The sequence below is a fragment of the Passer domesticus genome, chromosome Z (genome assembly GCF_036417665.1).
Source record: "Passer domesticus isolate bPasDom1 chromosome Z, bPasDom1.hap1, whole genome shotgun sequence".
NCBI classification, from domain to species: Eukaryota; Metazoa; Chordata; class Aves; order Passeriformes; family Passeridae; genus Passer; species Passer domesticus.
Window position 1 is genome coordinate 28084494 of NC_087512.1, and position 19823 is coordinate 28104316.

The following is a 19823-nucleotide window of genomic DNA, read 5'->3' on the forward strand; positions in this document are numbered from 1 at the left end:
TCACCGTATAAGCAAATACACAGATGCAAACCTCTTTCTTGCTATATGTGTAGTCTCATTCCATTAGACTTGAAGCATTTCAGTTTGCTACACTTGTTTTTGTGTCTGTGTTTTTTAATAATACTTTTTTTACAAAAATCTGTTCTTTTGATCAATTATCTCCACAGAAGCATGCCTTGAATTTAAGTTTTCTTGTATAGTCATGTCACTACCTCTCTGTTTCTGTTTGATTTTTTGAATTTCCTCTGTCAAAGGCCACATACTTGCTTTTCTTTTTCTCTGCAGCTCTTTTTTTAACTGACAGCTCCTTTCCCCATGCTCTTTATGATGGTACTTCTGAGGTATGCATGCTGTGTGACTTCTTACTCTTGTCTGAGCTGTTCCCAGAGGTTTCATGGTTGCCACCTATTAGTGCAGTGTAATTCCTGCAGTTACGTATGTCACAAATGTACAGCTAGAGTCTTCTGTTCTGGAAATCAGATCAAGTTACCAGCAAGTCTCCTCCTCTTAGTAGCCAGCACATACCATGACAAAATAGGAATGTGTCCAGCTTTATAGGTGTTTTGGTTTCTGTAATAGTCAGCTCATGCAGACAGAATGTGAAGCGAGAGTTCTCTTCTGTGCTGGCTGTCTTTCTAAGAAGGGGTGAAGAGAAAGGGAGGGATCTTCATGCCTCAGAAAAGGGCACAGGGATTTACTTGGTTCACGAAGTGGAACTATTTTTAATGTGTCAGTAATCTGTGCCTACATTTCTACTCCATATCGCAAGTTCTTCTATTCAAAAATAGCTTCTCGAGTAGTATGGATTTTTCTGATATAATTTCTTTTCACAAATACTTTTATACTGTCGTGATAATTAAATAATTTGGTGAAACATGAAAAATCTATTTTCTTTTTCCATTTCTATAACTTTCCTCCTTTTCACCCAAACTTCTGATAAGGAAAAATGATAGTGAAATCCTTAAAAAATGCTGAACAACAACAACAACAAATTCTGTGTGTTTAAAGGTGTTTTCAGTCAAATCTGATGATTGCAATTGAAAGCAGAAATTTATGTGAAGGGTTTATGAATTAAAATTTAGAATTATTTTTTCTTTTGTAGAAAGGATGACCTTTGTTTAGTTCTGTTGAAATTTAGTCATGTGCAACAAGTTACTCAAAAATAAGAAATGTGACCCTTCTTTTCTGTGAGCTGATGTAGCTTCCTGCACACTTGTTTAATTAACTACCTAAGTTTTCCACTGGAATAAGTTATCTTTAGTCTCTTTTTAAAAAGATTTCTCAATAAATAGATGTACATTTAGATAAAATAGACCACAAGGTCTCTATTCACAGTAGGGTTTACAAGAGCAGCATTTAGTGTGCACGTATGCATGTGTTAGAGTGGGGCAGAGCAGTGTATTTCTGTAGAGGGAGGATAAGTAAGCGATGCCAGTCTCTTCCTTCCTAATACAAAGCCTTGCAGAGCTCTAAGTTAGAAGTTGATTAGTTTAATCCTTTCCATAGTTTGGAATATGATATAAGTTTGGCTTTCATGGGAAACTTCATTGTTTCTTGGGACATCTTTCTTCCAATGTTATTTTTCCCTTATTTTCACCTTTGGAGCTCTTCAGTTTTTATTGTGGAGCCTTTTTTCAGTGCCCAGAATGCCTTCAGTAGGTTTTTCAGACTCCAGGCTATCTTTTCTTCACTCTCTAAGGAGAGCACTTGGAACTGTTCTGTGTTTGAAGTACCATGGGAACTCTAGTTTTAGAGGAGTGTATGAGGGGACAGGAGCTGTAGGGAGCACAAGTATTGTTTTCCATTCCTTAACTGCCTATCATTGTTTTTGTTTGCAAAGAAGTTACTTCCTGCAATGTCACCCTTGTTTTTGAAGAGCATCAATGTTGGGACATTCCAGTAAAGCAGTGACTGAAAGGGCAAAGTTTGGGCTAAAAATAACTCAAGTTAAGCCGCAGGCTCTACTTTCATAAGTTAGTGTGTGTTACACTGCTTTGTAATATGAGGCCAATACAGGTTATGTGTTTGTATTTGGACAGTTTGCCTCCCTGCCATTGCCAAACAGTTCATAAGGAAAAAAAAGGCAAAAAGGAAACATGGAACAAGCAGTCTGATGGTATTCTATGCTTCCCTAAATGTGTGATTTCAAGGCAGAGGTTCCTGGTTTTTTTTTTTTTATTTTGAATGACTACTGAAAGAAGATTTTCCTTTTCATGTATTTGTTTAGATTTTAAGTTAGTCATTAATGTTTTTATAGTGGATTTATATACTATCTCTCTCTAAATACTTATTTTGTTTTCACAGTCTATTGATGGCTTGCATGAAAAAGGAATGGTTGAAGATGTTCATTGTGGCTCCATGAAGAGTATGCGACCTCCTCATCCTGGAATGGGTCCACCTCAGAGTCCAATGGACCAACATAGCCAAGGTTTATCCATACTATGCATGCTCTATGATTTTGGTACCTCGTGTTCCACAAAGAGTCTGTAGTTCTATAAAACAGTTTGCCAGTTATTTCCCTTCAGCTTTGTGTGGAAAAGCTGATCAGGGCAAGGCAAGTAGCTGAAACCCTTTGCTTTCTGGAGTATCCATTAGGCATATATTGGAGAAAAGCTAAGGTTCAAGTCTGTGCCTGGGGCAAGTCTATCACAGATTTCAGTTTGCATCTTTAAAGAAAAAACCCACCAACTTACTTCTTATCTTATCTTATCTTATCTTATCTTATCTTATCTTATCTTATCTTATCTTATCTACTTTAAATACATTTTAATATGATTTCTAACCATCAAGTGGTGATCAAAGTGCTTTCCAATGTTTTTTATGCCAGAAGATAGAAACATTTTAACGCATCACTACATGCCTTCTTTGTGTCCTGTAGGTTGGAATATAAAAGGATGTGCAATCTATGACCATGGTATTTTGAAGGTTTAACTGGAAACACCTGCTAGTATTAATAAGTTCAACAGCAGACAGGGTTTCTACATTGCATGCTTAATTATTTTAAAATTACTTCTGAAGAATCCCAAATTACACTAGGCTCTTGGTGTGACATACTCTGTACAGATTTATTAGGAAGTGGTCCTGAACTTCTTTGTGCATTTCAGTGGTATGTGACTGAAACTCTAGCCTGCAACTTGCCATCTGAATCCCAGTCTGGGACCTAGACAATTAGAAAGTAATGTTTTTCCATTAAATCTTTCACTGTCAATTAAGTAAAATAGAACTGACTTTGTAGAGACAAGTTCTTCATCAGGTAAAACTTCCTCTTTTGTTCATTTCAACAAAATGTAAGCATGATCATCTGAGAGATTTTGCTTGTCTTTGCATTTAGAGGACACTTTTTTCCTTGGGATGAAATGAACAGAGCATTTGGTCTAGAGATGAAGATGGGACAATTAATACATTATGTACTGAAAATACAGGAGCATAGATTGCAAATGCTTCAAATACAAGTAGCTTCTGAGTTGTTTTCTCCTTTTCTGTACTGCCTCAGGTCAGATTTCCAGGTTATTTTGCACTGTAAAAAGATGATTGATTGTATTAATAGTAACTTTGTCAGGATAGAGACTACAGATTGCTACTCTCCTTTTTTTTGTATGCCAGCAACTATTACAATGTAAACAGAGATTACTGGAGTTATGAAGTGGAGCAGGCTTTTAAAAGAAGTGGTCAAAAAAATCTCCAGATGTTCTAATATTCCAGATACTTTCTTTGACATTACAGAGGACTGTTTTAGCTTTCATTGCCTCTATGTCTCCCTTTTTTTTTTTTGTTCTTACACAACTGTCTTTTCCACAAAAAAGTGGTGACGGCACTTGATGCTGTTCTGATACCTGCTGAGCAAAGTCCTATCTACTAGACTTGTAGGTTTTTGCCATTAGTGTAGAGGTCCAGGGTAGAAAACCAGGTTCCTGGATAGCCTGTCATGTTATTAGATATTTTTTGTCTGATTTCCCATGACATTGGAGAAAGTAGCACATGTGTTTTTACAAATTTTGTGGAAATATATAGGTTCCTGGATAGCCTGTCATGTTATTAGATATTTTTTGTCTGATTTCCCATGACATTGGAGAAAGTAGCATATGTGTTTTTACAAATTTTGTGGAAATATATAGTGTTAAAGAGAGTTTATCAGTGCCTACACTCATGGCAGAAGAACAATATGACTTCTTTGAGAATCCATGGAAGGATGCCTGGTAACTCTTAAAGTCCTGACAGAATCTTCAGTTGGTATGGTAGAAACCAAGGCTTACTATGACATTCACTTCGTCATAGATGTCTGATAGTTGAGCTTACAGTACCCAGTTGTGTACCATTTTTAACAATATAAGTGTCAAGTAGAAATGATACCTCATTAGTTCTAGGTCTGGTTTTTCCATGGCTTATTGTTTGTAGTCCTCAAGTTGAAGTAGATAAGTATCCACTAATTGATATTTTTGGGGGGCATTTGAGGGAAAGTAGCTGAATAAGTCCAAAACTCCAGGAAAGGAATTGCCCTAAATTTCCCCATTATTTTGAAAGCTTGGGGAGAATGGCCATGTGTCATTAAATTTTGTTGTAGATACAACAAAAATTGTCTCTTTTTTAATTCTTCGTGATGTTGTCTATAATTCAGAGCACCGAGAACAGTTTTCTGGAAAAATCACAGAGTCAGAGAAACATAGTATGGTTTGGGTTGGATGAGGACCTTTAAAAGTCATTCTGTCCAACCCTTTTGCAGTGAACAGGGACATATTCAACTAGATCAGAACCCCAGTGTTGTTTAGAGTTGTTCAGTGCCCCACTGAAAGTGAATGTTTCCAGGGATGGGGTGTCTACCAGCCGTTCTCAGCAATTTGGCCAGAGTTTCACCACTCTCATTAAAAAAAGTCTTCCTTACAACTATGCTGAATTTATTGACTAAAATTATTCCCCCTTGTCCTGTGATTACAGTCCTTTTAAAAAGTATCTTTCCAGCTTTCTTTTAAGCCTCCTTCAAGTATTGAAAAGCCACAAAAAGGTCTCCCTGGAACCTACCTTTCTCAGAGGGAACAACCCCTACTCTCTCAGCCTGTCCTCACAGGAGAGCTGGACCATCCCTCTGATCATCTTTGTGGCTTCCTGTTGGACTTTCTCCAGCAGGTCCATGTCCTTCCTGTGCTGTGACCCCAGAGCTGCTGCAGCCCTGCAGGTGGGGTCTCAGCAGAGCAGAGCAGAGGGGAGAATCCCCTCCCTGGCCCTGCTGCCCACCCTGCTCTGGATGCAGCCCAGGACATGTGTGGCTCTCTGGGCTGTGACCACACAATGACTGGTCATGTCAAGTTTCTTGTCCACTGGTATCCCCAAGCCCTTTTCAGCAGGGCTGCTCTCAACCCCTTCATTCCCCAGTATGTATTGATACTGGGGTTTGTCTCAAGCCTTGTGCAGAACCTTGCACTTGGACTTGTTAAACCTCATGAAGTTCACATTGTCAAACTTCTTGAGCTTGTCCGAGTCCACGTGAATTGCATAAAGTCAGCCTTTAGGCTGACAAATTTACTATTATGTAAATATCATACTATTATATTATTTTTATATACTAGTCAAACTAGTCTGTCATTTTTTGTGGAGATCATAAGCTAAATTCCTTCATTAAAATGTCAACAGGTATGATACAGTATTTGTACACTTGTCAGGAAAAACTTTTAGCCCATGTATGGGGCTTCTCTGTGCACACAACCTTGTCTGCGTGAGTGATAAAAATTCCTTGGCTTGTTACTGTATGATACTGTGATTTAAGACAAGGATATCACTAAGTAAAATCAATATAATCTGCATTCAATATATTACGATAATTAAATGAGAGATCATAAACTTGTAACTACAAGTTGGTCATCCAATTGCGGATTTTCCTAGTCTTTCAGAAGTCTGTTTTGGTTCAGTGCTGTTCAAGCTATTCGTGATCTGGAAAAAATATTAAAGTCAGATTATATATATATATAACACAGAGGTTTTATATATATATAAATTGTATATAACACAGAGGTTTAGCAGTGAATAATAAATGAATTGGTTGCAAAGGCTGATCAGAATCTGAGAAGAATGTACTTATTTTTCTAGTGTAGATTTTACCACAGTCAAGAACAATGTATGTCTAGGAGTGAAATAGTTTGCTGTGTAGTAGTATAAACTGCATCATAAAAAGCAGTCTGTACTGCTGAGGAAAGTGTGTTTGTTTTATCCTGGAGAATGTTAAGCTCCATTTTTTAATTTATCTGACGAGACAATTAAAAGAATCCTTGATTAGTCGGCACATTCCCAGACAGTAAAATGGTTTGTAATTGATGGAGCATTTAAAGGGGGAAAAAAAAAAAAAAAAGCAGCAGTATAGTTTGGTACCTGCAAATCTACCTGCAAACTGTTTGAATTCAAAATGTGTTTAAATAGCTGTATCTTACTTAATGAGGATACTTAGCCTTTGGAACACGGATTCCCAAGTATTTGTAGGTTTTGTATCATACAAAAGCTAAATCAGCACTGGATGTCTTTATCATCTGTCCCATAGACCAAAGGGAGAAGTTTGTTTAGAGGTCAAGAGTCCCTGGTCTATTTTGGAAAAACTAGGTAGACTATTGTAGCTGTAATGGTCCCTTATTGATAGAAATCTGTCTATTCACAGGCTCCAAGATTCTGAGAAGGATTGGTAGCTAGAGGGGGAAACAATGTCCTTAAATTTTTTGACAATGGCAAGGTGGATTAGTCTTCATAAAATGCTTCAGTACTTAGAAATGGAATAGTGGAGTAGTTGGTGGAATAGTTGTGATGAATGCATAGGCTGTTGTCTTTCTGTATGCAGTTTACAATGGGAAGTGATCACAAAATGAGATTTCGCTTAAATGTTAGATGTTACAATAGTAGTCATTCTAGTTCTTTTTAGTAATTTCAGTAAAAGAGAGAAGTCTTGCAAAAGCTTGTATCTAAGTAAAAAAGCAAGATTTTTTATAAAATATATGCTTAAAATGTGGGTGATAAATTAGAAGTAAATTGGCAACTGCACATGCAGTTGTAGATATGGTTATGTAAATCAAGCATACAGTTGTGAATGAACAAGAGAAAGTTGATACAGAATTTCAGAAGTAATGATTCTTATGTTAAGAAATAATTAACTATCCTTTTCTGAGGTGAAATGAATGATGAGCAAGTCAGAAACATTTGAAAGCTAAATCTGCAAGAACTGTGTCATTTTACTTAAGTGCCTCTTCACTGATTGTATGGTAATTACTGTTCTGAGATTTTTGCATATTTTTTTTTAACCTACAGTAACTACTAAGTTAAGGTATGCAACTTTATTATTTAGTTTCTGCGTTTATTTTTTTACTGGTGCTCAGTGAGATGTGAGTCATGGAGAAAGAATGTTTTACTAGCTCAGACAGATCATCACATTTTTATTGCGTACTGCAATAGCATTATTTTCAGAAATCTGAAATATATGGGGGAAAATACTACAAGTTGGTATCTTTCTCCTCAGCAATTGCTCCTTCCAGTCTTACTAATGAATTGGAGAAAGGGTAACATTCCTGGCTAGTTTTGGTGACAGATTCTCTTTTGTTGAACTTATGTACAATGATGTCCCTGTTTAGTCTTAATGCCTTTGTTTTGATGCTAACAGGTTAAGTGAGTGGAAAAGACATTGCTCAAACTTCATATTTAACTGTTTAAATAGTAAGCTTACTACATGTTGCTGATTTTGAATTTGGTTAGAAACTGTCTTCTGGCACTGAGTGTACTGTGGGTGAATTCTTCAGTGTTTATATGAGGAGTGTGAAATTTACTGTAAATAGTTAAGCTCTTAAACAGTTATCCAGCAGGTTAAAATCATGGTTCGAATTGACTTTTGAAGGGGATTGGATAGAAAATGGAAAGACAAGCCAATTATTTATATAAAATAAAATACTTGTATTGTAAAAATTAATAAAAGTATGTAAATGGACTGGAATAAACAATTTATGTGTTTTTATGTGATTTGTAAAAATTAAACGAAGTTACTGTGATACAGCAGTGAAATACAGGCCAGTTTGAATTGTTTGGATGTCTTTTCTTGCTGTTTATAAGTGGAAACATGGAAGCTGAAGGAATTTGGAATTCTGGGACTTGATCTATATTACTTTTTATTAGTCATGCAGTATTTGTTGAACTTAAAAAGACACACCATTTTTTAACTTCTAGAAATCACTAATACTTCACAGGTAATGTTCATTGTCACTACTGTTCTTAAATTAGTTGCACTTCCTCTTCTAAATTCATTCAGACTTTAGATGGGAAAAGACCTGCCACCTTATTAATCTGCCTGCCAGTGTAAGACCTCTCAACAATTTTATTTCTGCAGTCCTAGTTTTAAATTAGTTGCACACATCACCTCTCTTCTTTTTTCAGTTTCACAAGAACTGGTGTTCACCCTGGCCACACTACTGAGATGGAAATTTTATGTTTTGCTTGCCTTAGGAAAGTTTGTAGCCTCAATCTGACATGGACATACTTTTCACTGTGTTTCAAAACACTGTGCTTTTGTACGGTGTGTTGTGAAGATGTACCTGATTCTTTTTTCTTTGTTTTTTAAACTAACTTCAATTGATGACTGAAGTGATAGTTCAGTGAGTTACACAGCTATATTTCTTCAATCCGGTCTATATCTTCCAAATCTAAAAATTTTCTTAAAGTCACATTCTTAAGTACAAATATAACTTTGCTGTTGGTTTTAGCATAAAGATGTGACCTATATGTTCCTCAGACACTTTCATTGTTTAAGACTTACTAAATTTTAGTGGCAGTTCAATACCTCTGTTGAAAATTCCAGTGTTTGGACTGCTAAAACTTTGATTTCTTCTGTATCTTTACTAGGTTTTTGAATTCATTTGTAGGTGTTCTTTCCATTTCATTATAGCATTAAAAGTGGCAAAAAAAGGGGTCTAAATTTTTAACACTCTGGTTTTTCAGCTTTAAAACAGAAAAGAAAGATGTTACTGTTTCTGTTGTCTGAAGTGAAACAAAAAGCAGTTAAAGCAGAAACATTGTGCACACACTGCCCTTCAGTAGTACTTGGAGAAGTGTTAGAACTAGGATTTCTTCCAATGTTAATACTGTAAAGAATGTATGTTGTTTATGATGTGCTGTGTTGTATTTTTGCTGAACAAGTTGATACCAAAGTGGGATTAAATATGTTTCTGATTATGCATACAGTTAGGAAAACTTGAGAAGGGTTTCTGATGCAGCCTCTTCTATGACCCATTGAAGAATTATGGGAAAGACAAACAAGAAAGGAAATTCAGGATCAGAGTGATTAGGAGTCACCGTCATTTGAGGTTTTCAGAGCTCAGACAGACAAAATCTGGAGAAACCTGACAAAGCTTAGAAATTACCACAGTTTAAAATAATAGACAGGGTTGTTTGGCCTCCCTTTCCTGGTATTCTCAGTTCAGAACTGTAGGTTACTATTGTCCTTGTATGGTGGGTAAATTCAATTTTAGGGGATATTCTCACGTGTGTGCTTATCTGTGTTAGAGTCTATGTGTGATAAGATAGGAAAAAAGCAAGTAGTATAAATATTAGGAGAGGCTTGTGGCTGTATCTTTTGTCACTCTCATAATATGAAAGTTTTCACGCTTCAAACAAAGATTTTCATATATGATCACAAAATTTGCATTGTGTAAATGCCACGTTTTAACAACTTTACAAGAAGTTTGGAAGGATTTTGTTCTTTCCCGACGTTACGGAAATTTTTATTACATTCTTCTTGTCAAGCACAGTTTTCCATTGTTAAAAATGCTAATGCAGAGGACTTGGAGGAAGAGAGAATCTCTAAGTAATAAATATTTAGAATTGGAAAGATCAAAAAATGTTGGCTTTTGAAAACTTTTTGCAAAACTTACCACAGACTTGGCAGCTTGAACTGTTAGTACTGAAAACAAATACTCAGCATCTTAGACCACTGTACTAAACTTTGTAGTCCAGATGCATTTCAAGATTGTGAGTCTGAAATCTATCAGTCATTTAGGAATTTATAACTTGGGCAGTATAACTTGAGGAGGGACAGAAACTATTTTTTCAAAAGCAGTACAGAAAACAATGTCATTCCAGTTAGGTGCCATTTAAAGTAAAACCTGAGATTTAGAAATGTAATAATGGATAAATATTGCAATAAACTTCACTTTATAGTATAAACCGTAATGCAGTTGCATGTTTTTTTGTTTTGTTGTGGTATGATGGGTATTTTTTTTAAGTAGTGTGCTCAGCAACAGGGATTTGTAGATTCACTCTTCTTTTAAAGTAATAAAGATATAAAAGTAAGTTAGTGGAAGACTATGGATAAGTGAAGTAAACTTGAGTTATTTATCATACCTTTTATCACCAACAAGGCATGTATAGACAATTTTTATATTGAATTAGTATATAGCTCCAGTAGTTCTAACTTTTTAATGTCTCTTTCTTCCTTTTCTTTGAACTTCTTCCTTCTCTTATTCTTTGCAAAATCATCTTCTTCTCTTGTTGTCATCCTCTTTAGTTTGAACCTGGTCTGTTTCTGTCTTGTCTGGTGTTTTCCTATCACAAATCCCCTTTTCCCCACTGTACTTCTATGTCATTTTGTTTTGTATTGGTTTGGTTTGGTTTGTTTTTTTTCAGGAGAACTGAAATCCTTTCTTCTTTTTCTTCTGTCTCATACATTTACAACCGTTATTTAAGTTGAGCACATAGTTCTTTGGCCCTCTATCTCTTCACTGGTTTAAGTTCTAGTGACTTACAAATCCTGTTATCCCAGAGTTGAGAATGAGAAGTGGAGACTACTTTGAGGTTTTGCCTATGTTGCCTTTACTGAAGGGTCAGTAAGAGCAGTGAAGCTAAAGAGCAAGCAAAATTTCTTCTGTGCTCTGTACTACATATAGATGAAATAGATGTAGTTTCACTTCGAAGTGACAGGAAAATTGGGAGTAGAGTAGATTGGGTGCCACAGAATCATGAACTGTACCACGATCTTGGAGTTATGATCTTAGCCTTATGAACATGAAAATGAGCCAGAAGATTTTTAGATTTTTATGAATTTATTTTAGACTTTTCCAATTTGTGAGAAGATTATTTGTGTTCCACAGTACCAGAGCAAAGTCTCTTTTTCACTCTTGGTGGATAAAATCCTCAAAAACTAGCTGTCTGTTGTGCTTTTTGGAGCTCAAGAAAATATGTTATAGGTGTAATTAATATTCAGAATTAAAACCACCGCATTTTCAAGTGGTGTATATAAGATACAAGCACTGTTCATTTCAGAACTGTGGTTGCTCTTGACATAGTCTTCAGCAGCTTCTTCAGATGGTGATTTTTGTGCCTGCAGTTGATGTTCCGAGTTGTTGAGCATCAAGATGGCAAAAGGTATTGGACATACTTTGGCTCAAATCTTTAATCTGTATAAACTAAAGAGTAGTCGCATGGAAAGTGAATACAATTTATTTCTACTTCTGTATGTTGGTGAGTGTTGGCAAAGAGGGCCTGTAGAAGTGAATGGATATTACTTGATGTGCGTGCCTCTAAACAAACTTATACTATTAAGCTATAAACTAGGTGTAGTTCACTGCATATGTTCTACAATGAAACATTTTTCCATAGTTCTAGTAAATAACACTATATCCCCAGGCATCTCTATTGTATTTCATGTTTTAGTTTGTCTTACTCCAAATATGCAGGTAATTGTTATGTTTAGGAATTATTGGACTAAATAACTGTAGTTCTTCTCAAAGAAGAGCTTCTGAGGCTATCTTGATATCCCGGGGAACTTTGGATTGCACTTTTGTTTTTGCAGAAAGTGCTACAGCTATCCAGACCTGAGAGAGACACTTTTATACTTTATGTACTGTTAAAAAATTGGATGAAATTCAAGTTTTACTAGCAGAGTGGTAACTTTGTGATTCTTCTACCTGTTCTAGGTTATATGTCTCCACACCCATCTCCACTAGGAGCACCAGAGCATGTGTCCAGTCCAATGTCTGGAGGAGGTCCAACACCACCTCAGATGACTCCCAGCCAGCCAGGACCCATTATAGCAGGAGATCCACAAGTTATGAGTCAGCCTAACAGAGGGCCTTCCCCTTTCAGCCCTGCCCAGCTGCATCAGCTGCGGGCTCAGATTCTGGCATACAAAATGCTGGCTAGGGGTCAGCCCCTACCAGAAAACCTCCAGCTTGCTGTCCAGGGCAAGAGAACCCTGCCTGGCATTCAACAGCAGCAGCCTCCCAGTGCCTTCAACAGGCAATCTGGTAAGTGAATCTTTGGTAAGAGTCATTGCTCAGGTAATTCTCAAAGTTCTACCTGTGATGGATTAAGAAATGGGTGCTGTGCAGGGCTGTAATTTGGGACTGTATTAAGCCTGAGCAAGTACATAAAGCACATCTGTTATTAACAGGATATTGTCAAAATAGAATACTGATAACTGAAATAGAAGTTATTTCACTGTGTAATACTGTGTCTGTCCTGGTATGTTTGACAATTTTGAATGTTAATTGTACTTTACTGATAGCAATTCCCCTTGTTTTTCTTACGGTGAATTTTCAGTCTCCTCTTATTCAGGAAAGTAAATAATGTGGATTGAGTTGAGTGATTATTTAGGTTGTTCTAAATAAACCACATATAGTGTGCTGTTAAGTGCAAAACATAAGAAAAAGGAAGTGTGCTTACTTTTTTCTCACAATGGTGATGTTGCAGTGAGGTAAGCAAGCACATTTTGTTCCTAAGAAAACTCTTATATTAAATTCCCTGAACCTATTAGTTTCTGGACACTTCCATTTGTGTTAAAATCAAGGGTTAAGATACTGTTTCTTAGGGTTTATAATGTAACTGTTCACTTCATTTTGGTGGCTATGGCTTTGCTACCAATTAAGTTGGGTTTTTTCATGCAACATGATTTTAGGTATATGTATTACCTTCATTAGCTACATGTATTAACAATAAAAAAAACACTTAAATCCTTACTTAATGAAGAAAAGTACTACTTGCCTGAATAGTCTACCATGCTATAAAACAATGATTTTTGAACCTCGGAAATAGTTTGCATTTCAGCAAATTTTTTTCCTCTGTCAAATTGCAGGTATTGGATTACATGCCATGAGTGGCACTGCTGCTGGACCAGGGGCTGCACCAGGGATGCCTGGACATACAACTGCCATTACCCCTAAAACGTGGACTGAAGGTATAGTGGGAAAAAAGATCTGGGGAAAAGTAAAAAGGAAAGCTAAAAAGTTGTGCAGGAAAAATAGTGCGACCTCTACTGTGTCTAAGACTTTAATCAAGGAGAATTTTAACCTTTTATTCATTTGTAAGAGACCCACATGAAATTACTGCAGCTTTTAGATAGACTGAACATGAAGCACCTTTTTGCAATCAGAATGAAAACGGTATGTTTTCTGAGGAACACACATAAAACTTAATAAGTTATGTTCTGAGTATGCTTAATTGGAGCAAGCTTGTCTTTCACCTTTGCTATGTAAACAAAAGTTTTTGAATCACGGTAGAATTACACTGTTTCCTTCTGTATGTTTTGTTGTTTTGAAATCAAATTGCTTTGAAGGATCAGTGCAATCTTTGAAATCAAATTAACACTGCAGCTTTTTTCCCCATGTCTTCACATATATCTGTCATTCATTGCACAGTAATTCAACTTCCCAGATTCCCTGAGAACTGAGGTTGCATAGAGGCTTTTGATGGGCTTGCTTTTTTTCATTCTTATAAGCCGAAATGCAGTGTAGCTGCATACAGAATCTACAGCTTGTGCTCAAGTTTCTTTTGTTTGAAAACTCATCTTGAGTTTGATGCAGATGTGTGAATGACAAATAGTATATTTCAGGATGTTGTTTTGAATAAAGGTTGATTACAAGATTGCAGGTGTACTTTGAAGTTGTTTCCCCTAGCTTAAGTGACTATGACTCTTGAGACAATTAAGCGGCATCTTTATTTTAGCAATATCTGTTAATAGTGAATTTGTGAACATCTGAATGCATGGGTAACTTGTCATAATAAAATTCTAAAGTCTGTGACCTTTAGTGATGTAAATGACAGGTACTATTTTCATGTTAACTGAGGTGTTGCTTTTCAAAGTGATTGAAATAATTGAGTTCCTGATATTTGAAATAAATAAAGTTAATAGGAGATCATAGTGAAACAAAACCTATTTATATCTGGCAGGTATTTCTAAATGCAGTTACAAAAATTTTCATAGGGTTATCAAGTTCTGGTAAAGGTCTGAAATCAGACCTAGTTCTGCTTGTTGTCAGGTTGTGGTTAGATGCTTTCTTCTAAGTGCAAGTATAGTGAGCAAGAGGCAGAATGAGGTCTTCCATTTGGAAGTCAGTTCTACTGCTGTTTCATTTTTGGTAACACTAGAATTAAAAGTCCACAGAAATAGCAAAAGAAATGGCATTCATCATAAAATTGTATGTGTTTTGTTTTTCTTTTGGCCATTTCTTGCAATGTACTTGCGTTTAGTATGTCTGTTTAAAAAAACAGTGGGTAGTCTGGTGTTCCTTTTCTGGTGATCTTGAATGTTTACCTTACCTTAATGTCTTGTCTTCAGAAACCCATCTTTATTTTCTTCCTGCTTGCCATATTTCATGTTATGAATCACTACCGTTCATGTTTCAGGCCAAGCCCCAGATATGGGTGTCTCCAGTACACAACAAAAGCTTCCAGCGCCAGCCCCTAGTGGGAGGCCTTCTCCTGCTCCTGCTGCCGCCCAGCCTGCTGCCACCATGCCTGGGCCCTCTGTACCACAGCCCCCACCTGGACAACCTTCACCCATTGTCCAGCTGCAGCAGAAGCAGAACCGCATCAGCCCTATCCAGAAGCCACAAGGACTGGATCCTGTTGAAATACTCCAAGAACGTGAATATAGGTAAGGGTGAATAACAAGATTAAAAAGCTTCTTGTTTTTCACATCCTTAACTGGAACTCATTGCAATCAGCTACTTTAGGGATAATGGTCCAAAGTTTCCAGAGAAAGACTGTATTACCAAGAAGTACACAAGTATCAAACCCAACAACTATTTCATTCTACCCTAAGTGATGAACTAGTGAAGCATACTGGCAGTATCACTGGAAACTGTTTAAGTGTAAAGATAAACCAATTTTGTGCCCAAGGTTTTTAGTATTATAAACAAAGGAAAGTTAAAAGAGAACAGAGACAGCCAAAAGGTTGAAGAATTAGTAACCACAGCAAAATCACGTTTCATGAATATGATGGATTTATGTGGACTACCAAGGACTGGAGAGAATAAGAAAGCCACAGGTAAGATTAGAAAAAAGTGTACCAATTTCAAAAATTGCCTCCTGAGTGTTCTGTTTAGGTGATGAAGTATACTTGTTACAAAGCATAGGGTAGAACATTTCTTTCGGAGTTAGAGACTTCTTCCCTCTTCAAAGCATCAAGGCTATTTAGTAACTGACCTTCAGAGTCTGCCAGGAAGGATTTTGACCTGTAACTAAAATATGTTCCTGATCATTATCAGTCAGAGGAAAGTAATTGCACTGAGAGTATTACCTGTTTTGGTTTAATGGTGCATCTTGCATTGTTACTTTGGGTTTGTAGAGGAAAGTAGCCAAGAGGGATGGTGATCTCACAGAAGACTGGTTTAACAACTTTTGCTTCATGAAGGTAAAACACCATGCTATTGGATGTGATGCCATGCCCAGAATTCGGGCCTTGATTATAGAAAATCTGTTACTTTTTGTGTCAGATATTGCTTAACTAATTATATCAGGGCATTCGTGTCATCATTCTGCCAGTCTTATGTATATACCCTAGGACTGAATGGCTGTATCTCTTTCAGCATGAGCAATCACTATTTTCCAGTATATTTTTCAGAAGCTTGTAGAACACACCATTTTATGATTTCACAGTTACTCTGACAGAAGAATTGTAGCCCTAACTTCAACCAGGAATCATATGGCCAGTATGATGCAATGTTTTCTGCATCAATTAACCTCAAATTGTTACTCTTCCTGTGTTTTCAGCCCTGCTGTACTTCACTGTTTGTGCCAAGCTGTTATGTCTTAAAGTTCATAAACAGAGGAAAGTGAGGAGTGACAAAAAAAAAGCTGATGCTTTTACTTACATAGAGAACCAGTTACAGATCCAACATGTTAGATTCTAAATTCACTGATGTTCTTGGCAGAGTGTGATGAAAGTTTGATAGGGATTCTCCAGCAGAAGAATTTTATATTTTATGGGATTTTTATCTTAGAACAGAGATGTGAGATCCAAACCTTTTTGATGTTTAACATTACTGGTGTTTAATTTTGCTTTGAGTTCCAGAATATGTAGAACTCCTGAAAATCTTTTCATTAGCTAAAACTGTGTAAGTAACATCAGACAAAAGTTTTGAAAAAAGCAGTTTCACAGCTTCTATGGTTTGAATGGTGCTAGATTTAGCTTTAATATAGGCAAGTTTAATTCAGAAATGTATCTTCACAATTTCTTAATAAAAATGGAGCAGAAAAAAGCCAAAATAAACATCCGTATCCTGAAAACACTGAGGTTAGTGAAAGCTTTATGAAACAGTTGGCTCTTGAGATCTCACACTAAACCCTTTTAATAAAGGAGCATTATATCTTGAAAACCGTTTGAATTCCAGGTGGATCTCTGCATCCCTGTGGTCCCCCATGGTGCACAGCTGTCTCACTGTGGGCTGCGGAGGATCTCAGCTCTGCTGCCTGCCGCCCCTCCTTCTCCACTGATCTTTGTGTCTGCAGAGTTGTTCCTCTCACAGGTTCTCACACTGCTCTCCTGTAGCCACAATTACATCTGCCCAGTAACTTCTTCCCCGCTCGCCCCCAGCTTCTTAAATCTGCTGTCACAGAGACATTACCACCATTTTTGATTGGCTCAGCCTTGACCAGTGGAGGGGTCTGTCCTGGTTGTGGCTGGCATTGGCTCTGCTGGACATAGGAAAACTTCTGACAGCTTCTCACAAAAGTCAGTACTGTAGCCCTCCTGCTAGCAATACCTAGCCATGCAAATCCAATACACATTTATATAAAACTCTCCTTAATGCTTTCTTCAAAATAAAGTGCTGCTTTTTAATCTCACTGAATAGCTGTCTTAATGATAATAATGCCTATAATTTAAAGTTGTTTTATTATGTTGAAAGGCTTTTTCACCCTCATTGCACACTAAAAAATAGTACACTTGGAAATCTCCTGCAGATTGTACGTGGTTTCTTTTCGTTATCTGCAAAGTATTTTCTTAGATATCTTTACTGCCTGACATCTGTGCCAGATAGGTTTGATTGTACAACTATATGCTCTGCTGCTGACCCAAGTTAATGAGGAATGGGTGTGCATTGCTTATTTTGCAAAGAGATCTGCATACATTCAGTGGCCATTTTCTGCATGAAGGTAGATTGCTGAACTGCAAAGATTAGTTTATTACATCCTTTAAATGGTGAGATTATATACTTCAAGTGATTGTAAAAAGATCTAGGAAACGTTTTTCCTTGGATTGTCTTTACCTAACAGCTGTTAGCATTGTTCCATGAAAATAAGAGCAGTACAGCAAACCTGGTCACATCCTTTAAAGACTAGAAGGTGGCAGTGATGAGAGATAGCTCAACCAGTTCTTCCATTTACTTGAGTTGGAATTCTTTAAAAATTCCTGCTGACTACTGAAGAAAACATTACCGTTACTCTGTTAGTACCATAGAGAATACATAGAAATAGTACTTCTAGGAAAGTATGAAATTAAACCTCAAAACTTTTTTTTTTTGTTCATATGTAACCTATCTGGTTGTCATTTTCTTTATTCTTCCTTACAGGTGCTGTAGATTTTCTTTTACTATTTCAAATTCTATTTTTCTGGACATTTTTTTAAATAGAGAACTGATCTGAGTTACAATAAGAGTTTTCTGAGTAATATCTCTACTGACTTAGAAATACTGATGTTTTTGTTTCTGTTCCTTCCCTCTGGGTTGTTAAAGGAAGGCCAATCACCCACCAAAGCCTTGAACTGTCATTGTTTGTAACTCAGTGTATTTCAACATATGAAGGAAAACAGTTGAAGGAAAATAGTTGAAGGAAAAGTTATCCTGGACTGACTCATCTGCTGTATAATTTAGCAATAAAATTTCATGTGAATTCATTTCTGATCTGATTTTTTTGTAAGCTCAAATTGAAAAAAAATTGTTACCATTGAAATGAGTGTTATATGGGAGGGGACTGCATAATGTGATGTTGGTACATAATAAGCATACTGAGTTTTGATTACGTTTAGACATATCTCAAAAAACATGTATATTTGGATTTTAATTACAAATTTTGATGATAGAAATCCAGAGACCAAAACCCACCTTTGGCAATTGCTTGAACTTCTGTTGTGTAAACTTTTATGACAGCAAGTACTTTTATATGTTTTATACCTGAAGTGAAAGAAAAAACCCAATTCTGACAGAACTAAGAAGTCAGCATTTCATCATTGGAAGTGACTTTTAGCATTAGTTATCTAAAACCATGTCAGGGAGCACCTACATTAATTCATCTGCATATATAGTAAGAGAAGGAATGTTCATTGCTAGCAAGAAGGTAAAAAGAAATTGAAAATATGTTCAATATTCAGTTCACAACTCAGAAGAAAGGTTTGGAAAGGTTGTGACTGCTCCCTTAAGGTTTCATTAAAGTCAGGGAAACTGGGGTTTGGCTGTAACTGGAGTTTTGTAGGTGATAGTTTCAGGAGACACACTGCAGCTATTTGGGAAGGGAAAAAGAATTAAAAATAATTGTTGTGATGCAGAATTGCATCCATGTGGGGGTAAACGGCAGGTAGAGCATATGATTTTATGATTTAGAACAGCTTGGCTGCTTTCTTGTAGGAATGTGCACTAGCTAGTACATCTCTCCAAGAAACCGCTGTATTCTGAAGGTTTTATATCCTTAGGTGAACTAAAATATCTTCTTACTAACTGGAGTGCCCAGTTGTGCAAAATGTGAGCTTTTTTTTAGTGTGGTATATAAACTGGAAATAGCAAAATAAGGCAGTGTCATTTTCTGAATGAAGACTTTTTCTGCAGGAATAATGAACTTTTCTGGACTGAGACAAGTATTTTCAGCTTTTAATGAAACTTTTTCTAGTTAAGAAGTAACTCTTCTTGATTTGCTTTTCAGCCTGTACAACAAACATTACTTACCTAATTCTGCTTCAATTTTTTACTGTCTTAAAGATAAAAATATAGTCTTCTGCAGTAATGCAGCATTACATCCTATTTGTTGTTCCAGGAACTTTAGAATTCTTCTGGTAATATTAAAATCAGAAAAAATCAAGTTCTGTCTATTAGTCCCCCTCTCTCTCTCTATCTTTAATTTCCAAATGAATACAAAATGAGTTTCTAAAGGAAGAGTGAAGTAGAATTCGATTTGCAGTAGCAGCTATATAGCTGTGAATACTTCATAAACAAACTTACTTTGTCAATAAAATAATGAAATAGAATTCCAGATAATAAAGCAAGTATGGTCTATGTCATTACTGACTACACTACATAAAAATAATACCCATCAAAGAAGCTTGAAAGCAGAATCCTGAATAGTATGTGTAAAATAGAATTCCCAAGTTTATTTTCACATATCTGGTTCTAATTGAAAAGAAAAGCCAAGGGACATTTTGATCACTTGATAATTTATTTTCAAAGTGGAAAAAGATAGCCAGTGTCAACTCTGCAAAAGCCTCTTAGTTCACAAAAAAACCAGAAAAAGACAAGTAAATGCCTGAATTAAACTGATTATTTTTACTATATTATTTTGGCAATACCTTATAGATTTCTTGTGGTGTCTTACCCAGTTTTCTGGTTTTG

At 36.3% G+C, this 19823-nt stretch overlaps 1 protein-coding gene across 7 annotated transcripts in view; it reads left to right on the forward strand.

Annotated features, from left to right (window-relative positions):
* Window positions 1-19823, forward strand: part of SMARCA2 (SWI/SNF related, matrix associated, actin dependent regulator of chromatin, subfamily a, member 2) — a 118620-nt gene that overhangs the window by 19051 nt on the left and 79746 nt on the right. For all 7 annotated transcript variants that reach the window (XM_064405229.1, XM_064405224.1, XM_064405231.1 and 4 more), the window contains 4 exons: window positions 2305-2428; window positions 11925-12254; window positions 13082-13183; window positions 14632-14881. In XM_064405229.1, coding sequence (XP_064261299.1) covers window positions 2305-2428; window positions 11925-12254; window positions 13082-13183; window positions 14632-14881 — 806 coding nt within the window. The remainder of the gene's footprint in view (window positions 1-2304; window positions 2429-11924; window positions 12255-13081; window positions 13184-14631; window positions 14882-19823) is intronic.